The sequence below is a fragment of the Phyllostomus discolor genome, chromosome 10 (assembly GCF_004126475.2).
Source record: "Phyllostomus discolor isolate MPI-MPIP mPhyDis1 chromosome 10, mPhyDis1.pri.v3, whole genome shotgun sequence".
Lineage (NCBI taxonomy): Eukaryota > Metazoa > Chordata > Mammalia > Chiroptera > Phyllostomidae > Phyllostomus > Phyllostomus discolor.
Window position 1 is genome coordinate 35,290,987 of NC_040912.2, and position 9,107 is coordinate 35,300,093.

General features: G+C 35.7%; 1 protein-coding gene across 1 annotated transcript in view; it reads right to left on the reverse strand.

Moving 5' to 3' along the window:
- The window catches only part of DMTF1 (cyclin D binding myb like transcription factor 1), a 31,053-nt gene that overhangs the window by 20,524 nt on the left and 1,422 nt on the right, over positions 1 to 9,107 (reverse strand). Inside the window, 3 exon segments of the mRNA XM_028526167.2 lie at positions 561 to 675; positions 2,352 to 2,446; positions 7,235 to 7,357. Of these exon segments, the coding sequence (XP_028381968.2) occupies positions 561 to 675; positions 2,352 to 2,446; positions 7,235 to 7,357 (333 nt within the window).

Sequence of the window (9,107 nt, forward strand, 5' to 3'; positions counted from 1 at the left end):
CCACTATCCATTTGTTCAAAAATTAACAGGACAAAAATCTACTTCAAATCAGAAAAATGATCAATTATTAAAAAACAAATGTTAGTTTCATTCAGAGTCATTTAGTGCCAAATTTAACTCAATTAGAAAGGCTCAAATTTAATTCAACTAGAAATAAGTCAGTCAGAAAAAGCTAAGAACTGTATGCTTTCACTTGTATGTGGGCTATAAAACTGAAACTCAAGACACAGACAACAATATGGTGGTCACCAGATGGAGGGGGTCGGGGTTAGTAAAGGGCAAAGGGGGCCAAATATCTGGTGAAGAAAGACAATGTAACTGTGGATGGTGGGCACACAATGCAATATACAGATCATCTATCATAGAAATGTAGAGTCAAAACCTATAGGATTTTATTAACCAGTGTTACGCCAATACATTTAATATAAATACATAAATAAATAGCTCAATTACCATAACTAATCACAACTATGAAAGTCCGGCTCAGAATCCAAATAACTGTAAGCTCTTTTTATCTTCATTTTTTTCTAGGAGACGCTAAAATTCACAGTGTATCTTACCTTTGTTAGTCAGAGAATCCTTATCTTCTTTAGTAGTAAACCATGCTTGACTAACTGCTGAAACTTCCTCATTACCCAGTGGAGATATTTCATCTAGTTGCTCATTCTGTAGAATCTTGAAAAAGTACAAAAATACATTTGGATATTTATACATAAAATGAGCTCAGACGTACAATAAAAGAAATGCTGGGATTGGGTGTTATGATTGTGAATGTCCTTACAGGTAGTTTTCTTTCTAAAACACAGTCATCTTTAATGTAATCTCTTGTTAAATTTAAAGAGTTACCAAGGTAAAAGACATTATTGCAAAATCATTATCTGCTTACTGTTTACTAACGACTTTTTTTAACCAACCTCTAGAGCTGACTCCTACCCTCGTTAATGTGCCTCCTTCTCCAAGAATTATATGGTACTACTTTTATTATTATTATTGCAGCTACAGCATTATTTATTGAGAAATGTATAGTTAAAATGTAAGCTTTATCGAGATAATTCAAACACCATAAAATTCACCCCTTATATAATTCAGTGGCTTTCAGTATATTTATGCAATTATCACTGGGTACATTTTCAATTACATACATACCTAATCTATCAAATTCTGCAGGAATAAAGCCATTTTTACTTGGGCTAAAGAGAGGAAAATTTGACAACAGTACTGCCAGATGAGGTATGAGATTATCACAGACAGACCAGGATAAGGGAGTTACATGCCTAGTGATCAGTCAACTCAGTGCAGTCTCTGCAGTGGATCAATGACTAAGTTATGTCACTGGCTGAAGGTAAGTCCTAACCAAGATTGGACTATTTTTTTTTTAAAGATTGTATTCAATTATCTTTAGACAGAGGAGAAGGGAGAAAGAAAGAGAGAGAGAGAAACATCGATGTACGGTTGCCTTTCGCATACCCCCTTGCTGGGGACCTGGCCTGCACCCAGGCATGTGCCCTGACTGGGAATTGAACCAATGACCCTTTCGTTCACAGGCCCACGCTCAATCCACCAAGCCACACCAGACAGGGCGCTGACTATTCCGTGAATAAGGAAAAAATGAATTTCTATTTCAAGAGGGAATGAAATCCATCTCACTTGGAAAGAGAGAAGTTATCATTGAACCAGCAAAGCAAAATAAGGGGAAAAGCCACACCTCTGTTGTCACCTACTTTATTTTTATACCTGGTGATAATGAATACATTCCATTCATAAATGCAGTTTTTAAAAAAAACCATGGGCAAAAAGCTAGAAATCCCTGAACAAGTGTGAAAAGTTTTATAACTGTATTTCTGTGTCATATATCTTAGATTTTTTTTTCTTTGAAAGACCAAGAGTGCTGTATAAAGCTAAGAATTGAGAGAGACTAGATAGATAGTGTCTAAGGCCTCTTGTATACTGAGAAGATCACATTATATGAATCCGTTGGTTAAAAAGATAAAATCACCATTTAAAAACTTAAAACTACCTCAAAAAGCTTTATACCCCAATCAATTTCTTATGGTAAGATAAAGCCTAAAGTTACTTAACAGCTCAAGTGAAATCACTCCGTGTAGATAAAGAATACACATGCATCATGTTTCACCAGATGTGAACCACTCTACAGGGAATGAGTTTTAAAATTCTATCTCTGCTTACAATTCTAAGACTTACATGTGTAGGGACTTGAAAACATGAAGTAATTAAGTCTTATCTCAAATTTGTGGTTGCTACTTTGTCACACAAAATGTTTGCACTATTTTATCACCTACAATAGGTGTAAACGATAGTCCTCTTGCAGCTGGTGAAAAGACTTACTATACCTGGATCTGTGTCACAGTTCCCTCAGTGATATCATCATCTGTCACTTCTGTGGTTGCAGTCATGGTCACCTCAAAGCTCTGATCATTTTCTGAAACTTCAAGAAAAAGAACGGTTTAACTCTAGAATGACAGGTTCTAATTATTTTTAAAAATCCATGAAAAAAATGTGACCATCTAATTTCTTAACACATTCCTTGCTCATATATGTATGTGTTTAACCAATATTCATTGTGCACCTAATACATACTGGGTATTGCTCTGAGTTATGTGGAGATAGCAGTGAGCTAAAAAACACAAAAACCTTGTCTTTAAGGTGCTTATATTCTTGTGAGCTGAACACAAAATGAATACGATATTTATGTTGGGTGGTGATAAACAGTAAGAAGAAAAAATAAAGCAGGAAAGGGAATGTATTAGAAGAGATACATTTTTGAAATCTTAGATGGGAGACTAAGAAAAGTAACCAAGGCTTGGTACAAAGTGAGAGAGGGAGCTAGTCAGGTAGGTGTCTTGAGAAAGGGCACTTCAGGCAAAAGGAAAGCTGAGTGCAAAGGCTCTGAGATAGGGGTATGCCTGGATTTTCCTAAGAACGGCAAGGAGGGCAGTGTGGCCAAAACAGACTGAATGAGAACAGTAAGATACTATTTGGGAAATTGTCCAGGGGTGTCCAGCCTGAAGCCCTCAGGCTACATGTGGCCAGGATGGCTATGAATGTGGCCCATCACAAAATTGTAAATTTACTTAATATATTGAAATTTGTGATTGTATATCATAATGTATTTAATTTGTGGCCCAAGGCAATTCTTCTTCTTCCAGTGCAGAGATGCCAAAAGGTTGGACACCCCTGGGCATTATAAAGACATTGGCTTTAACTCTCAGATGGGAAACCAACAGAAGATTTAGAGAATTGATATAATCTTTTATTTTAACAGATCATCTGGCCAGTATAGGGAAAACAGTCTAAGTGGCAGCAAGGGCTGGAGTGAGATCAGTTAAGAAGCTAATTCAATAACGGTAAGATGCAGTGGCTACAGTGACAGCAAGTGAAGGTGATTAGAAGTAGTTCAAATTGTGGATATATTCTGATGGTAGAGCAAGTAGATTTTGTGGATAAAGCAAACATGAAAAAAATTGAAAAGTAAAAGATGATATTATAGTTTTTTTTTAATCTCAGGAAATGGAAAAAATGTACCTGCTATGAATGAGATGGGGAAGACTGTAGAAACAATTTCAAAATTTAGGAAGTATCAGGAATGCAGTTTTAAACATACTAGTTTGAGATATCTACTAAATCTCTAGAGTTAAAAGGAGAAGCCTGGCCCTGGCTGGGTGGCTCAGACGGTTGAAGTATTGTCCTGTATGCCAAAAACTGTTAGTTTGATTTCTGGTCAGAGACACACCTACGTTGTGGGCTGGATCCCCAGTCCACATGCACACAGGACACAACCAGTTGATGTTTCTCTCTTTCTTTCTCCCCCTACCCCCTTCCTCTCTCTCTAAAATCAATAAGCATACCCTCAAGTGAGGATTAAAAAAAGTCTGGACTGGAGTAAATCTGGGAGACATCACCAGAGATAGGATTTAACTCCCTATTCTAGGGAGTTAAAACAGAAAACAGAAGCAGTCTTAACAACTGAGTCCTGGGGTATGCCACATTTAGAGGCTGGAGAGATGTGGACAAGCTGTCAAAAACTGTGGATAGATCAATTAAGACAAAGACTGAAAAAAAAATTACCACTGAATTTAGCAACAAGGTGTCTGGAGATCTGGGAAGACCAGTTTTGGGGAAGTGAGAGAAGCAAAAGCCTGACTAGAGTGGGTTTAAGGAAGAATGGAAGGAGAAATGAAGGCAAGTACAGGCCATTTTTTTAAGGAATCCTGCTCTTAATGGAAAGGGAAATTGGATGGAAGCCAAAACTAGGCTAATGGGACTTTTTATTTTAAAGAAGAAATCACAGTATGCTTATAATGCCAATGGAAACAATCCAGGAGAGAAGGAAAAAGTGAAGATTCAGAAGAGAAAGAAAACTGCTGCAGCAATGTCTGTGAATAGGCAAAGGGAAGGGATCTAATAAATCGAAGGACTGGCTAAGAGAAATGATATAATATATGGACATAGGTACATGTGGATGTATATTTGTGGTAGTGAAAACTTAAGTAGGAAGCAAGGTTATTTGTTGAGAGTAAAAATGGCAGAGGAAATATCAGAGGTTTTGGTACGTATGAAATAGTCATCTCAGAGTGGGAGGGAGAAAGTATGGTGAAGTTTGTGTGATGTGACTGGCAGGCAACATCTTGATCCCATTTCAAGTTAATGATCAGCAATTTAAAGTGAGACCAATCAGTTTGCTTGTGCTGTTTTTTTTCCCGTTGGGTACAGACATAAATAGGCAGATTTAACCAACGTTGTGATTTCACAAAAGAACAAAGAAGAGAAGGAAAAAAGGACTTGGGTAACTTCAAGACGGTGATTATAATGATTAACTGTGAGGGAAGTAGAAACTGGATACAAAAAGAAAAAGTGATGAGATCAATGGATGCTAGTGAGGCAAAGATCACAGGAGTTTTAAGAGTATTAGAGGAAGTAAGCTGGAAGCATAGAAGTAGTGGTAGGAAACAAAATCTGGAATAGAAAACAAATGGACTCTACTTAATAGGTAATAACAAAGTGGTCACTAGTGGTGAGGCAGTGTGAAGAAAAGCAATAGGAGGCTAACGTACAGCAACAACCATCTAAATCAGTGAACACCAAGGGTTACAACTACAAATAGGGAATGGAGTGAATGCAGTGGTAGCTGACTGCAAAAACAAGCAGCCAGCAAGTGATCCAGACTGATTACCAGGAGAGTTAGGAGGACTTCTGGATTCAGACAGATAAATTTTATCAGTTTTATATAGCATGCAAAAAAAATCTGAATATCTTAAGTTAAATTTTTAAAAATTAATATTCACCTCCATGAAGTCTAACAAATGACTTGCCTATTGAATCAGTTCCAGATGATGGTGGATATAGGAGTTAATGCTTTTTTCTTTTTTTTTGCTCAGTTCCCCCACCCTAGGACTTCATGATTTTATGTGACTTTTTAAGTGTGGAAACTTTCCTAAGTTGATTTTACCAACATACTTTTTACAAATCCAGGGAACACACAAATATATCAAGTCTGCTTGTCATGAATTCAATTTCAGTGTAAATATAGGCTTCAGAATGCTCTCCATTAGTGATATACAATGACCCAACATCAAGCGGCTCATGTATTTTTGTCAACACATCCATATTATCTTAGTCATTTACATGAATGAGGATCAGACCAACACCATAAAATAGAACGAGTTATCAAATACAGTTTGAACCTACAACCATGATCAAGGCACTTAAACTATACTTTAAATGAATTAACTTGTCAAAAGTTAATTGTAACTTTTGGGATGTAACATACATCATGGTGACTACAGTTAACACTGTATTGTACATTTGAAAGTTATTACGAGAGTAGATGTTATAAGTTCTCAACACAAGAAAAAAGTTTGTAACTGTGTGGTGATAGATGGTAACTAGACTTACTGTGATCATTTCACAGCACATAAATATGGTGAATCATTATGTTGTACACTTGAAACTAATATGTTACCTATCAATTATAGCTGAATAAAAAAATTGTACCTTAGAAAATGGCCACCTGGAATTCATCTGTACAAACAGGCCAATCCAGTTTTAAAACTGAATCACAATATAATGACAATCAAATTAGGAAAAAGTTTTAAAAGATCATATGAATCATCATTAGGAGGAAAGATAATTTAATTAGCAATATTAGCAATAGGAACGTTAACACTATCTTTTAATAAAGTCTCACAGAAAACTGATATAAAAGGATTTCTTTCCTGTAAATTTAATAAGCATACAAAGTACATATGTATTTGTGAAAACGTGGTTTTCCACAATGAAAACCTAGTCTCAATTTTCCCCCCACTGGATTTTGCCTGATGTTGAGTACAGAATGAAAGTTCTCAGATGTGGCAAGACTCTTCTTTATCCAGAGTGACACCCAGAGCCTTGTATCCCAAATTCATTGCCATGACTACCTGCTCCAGCTTTGAGGGACAACACAGTTCAACAACATTCCGTATTTTTGCTAAACAAATCAGAAATACAATCTAATGTCACAGCTGTTGGGCTGTAGACTTTTGCCAACGGTATTCCACCTGAAATACTGTACCTCCTTAGAATCTAGTCTACTCTAAATGATCTTGGAATATAAACATGTTAAAACTTTCCTAGTGAGAATAAACTAATCAGACTCCTATCTAACTTCCATTTAGCTGTTTACCATATAACGAGGCACTACAGCACTGGAGTTAAGAATATGAATCATAAGAACCAGAATGGCTGGGTATTACACCTCAGACAAGTTATTGCACCTCTCTGTGCCTTAATAATCCCTACTCTACAGCATGCTTTCTCAATGAGGGCAAATATGCTTCTTGTGAGACGTGTGTTAAAAAATCATCTTCTCTTTATTAACTATGCAGGAATATACAGACAGTACATCTCAAAAAAGTACAATATATCCATGGTATTAACATTTCATGCGGGAGAGTTTGATCAAGGGAAAAAAATGTTTAAAGAGACTCCTGGGTAGGGGTTTGGGGGCAGTAATATAAAAAAGGTTGAGAAGATTAAATTCAACAATTTATGTAAAAGCATTTAGAACTACACTTGGAACATATATAAGCACACATTAAGTGTTAAAGAGAGGGTTTTTTTTTTGATGAAATGAAGAGAAAAAAGATGGGTTTAAGTCTACCTTCAAATGCCAATTAAATCTCTTGCAAGCTAAAATTTGACTTTCAAAGAAAACTGTTCTTAATACATAGTGACTTACGTGGAAGTGCAACAACTGATATGCAAGGAGCAGAATCGTCAATACTCTGATCATCCTCAGAAGACAAACAAAGCCTTTTATGTGGAGGTTCAGTACTATCTTCTGAGTCTATTTCATCAGCTTCTGATGAAACAAAAGAAAACAGAAATCTCAAAACATTCAAAACAGTGAGGAAAACACAAAATCTTTAAGTGATGACTGTAAAACAATCTTCTTACCAATTGGCTCACTTAATTAAACTCAGCCATAAAAGTGGGACTCCAAACAATATTTCCTTCTCTGTGTCTAGCATAGTACACCTCAGCTCTCATTCTTATGACAAGGAACTATGACAAACGTGGCACTTATGGGACATCTATTTTTGTCAACTGCCTGGCTGTCAACTACCTGGCTTTCCAAATATTTCACATGTAAAGACAAAGGCACGATATTTAATTCACTCACAAATTTACTGAATGCCTACTATGTGGTAGGTGCTGGGAAAAGAACAATGAGAGTCACCCTGACTGTCAAAGAACTCACTGAGATGACTAAATTAACAATTTTAAAATAGTATAATAAGAGCTATGAAGGTAGAATGAAGAGGCTGTTGTATGAGCAGAGAGGAAAGGCATTTTAATTTAGACTAGAGGTGAGGGAAGGTTTCCTAGAGAACATGTCTTCAGCTTGAAAGGGACACAGAGCCAGGGAGAGTGATTATCATTGTCAGTAGGAGTAATCTGTGCAGTGACAGTAAGGCATGAAAAGCTTAAGGTATGCTAGGAAAGTACAAATAAATAACCATGAACTAGTAGAACATAGATATGTGAAACATGGCAGGAAGTGAGGTAGAAGGAAAGCTGAGATGACGGGAGGCCTATGTGCCAAATGAAAGAGTCTGAATTATATCCTAAAAACCATGGTAAGCTTTAAAAAGTTTCTTACACTGTTGAATATCATAACCAATGTGTCTTCAAAGTTTGAAAGATGAATTAGAGATGAGAGACTGGTTAAAAAGCTATTAAAGCTACCAGGTGAGAAAATGAACTAAGAAAGGAGGACCTGAGACAGAGGAAGGAACTGATTCAAGAAACATTAATTCTATCAACATATCTTGATGATGGAATGAATGTGGGAGATGAGAGGATTTATTCCTACCAGTACTTATGATCTAGGATACTAAAAGTAATGAAATTCAGAAAGGAAAGGAGAGCTAGGTTTGAGAATTTTGTGAAAGAATTAAGTTTGGGACATGTGACATTAAAGGTGGTTCTAAGAAATGGAATTCAGAATAAAGACGGAAGTTTGAATCATTTTAATATGTAGGTGGTAGTTAAAACCACAAGTTTGAATGAGATAACCTAAGGATTAAGAATGGATTGAAAAGAGAAGACAAAATCCAGGTTAAGCAAAAGTGAATTTAAAGTAAAATAAACAAATTATAAATAAGAAATAGGTAGAGAAATGAAATTACAAGCTCCAAGGCCGCTAAATCTTAATTAATTACATATGATCATATAAAACCTTATTCAGATAGTCACTTAAAATTCTCTAACACAGGTGCTAGCAAAAAAAAAAAAGTTCATTTATTTGTATTGGCACAACACAACTATCTCTACATTTTGTAATATACCACATATACTCTGGTGAAGAAGTGTATTATATTTAATCCATCACCATTTTAGGAGACTCATCAGAGTGTATTTATAAAGTAGCTATTCATAAAAGGTTAAAATTTATGGTAAATTAAAAAATATATCAAAAGCTCTTAAAAATACAAAAATAAAAAATACAAATTATGATTAATTCATGATCTAAAGGGATAACCCCCTTTACTACTGTCCTAAACTGTCTATCTCCATAATAAAGGTCAAAGGTGACATAAAATTGAGAA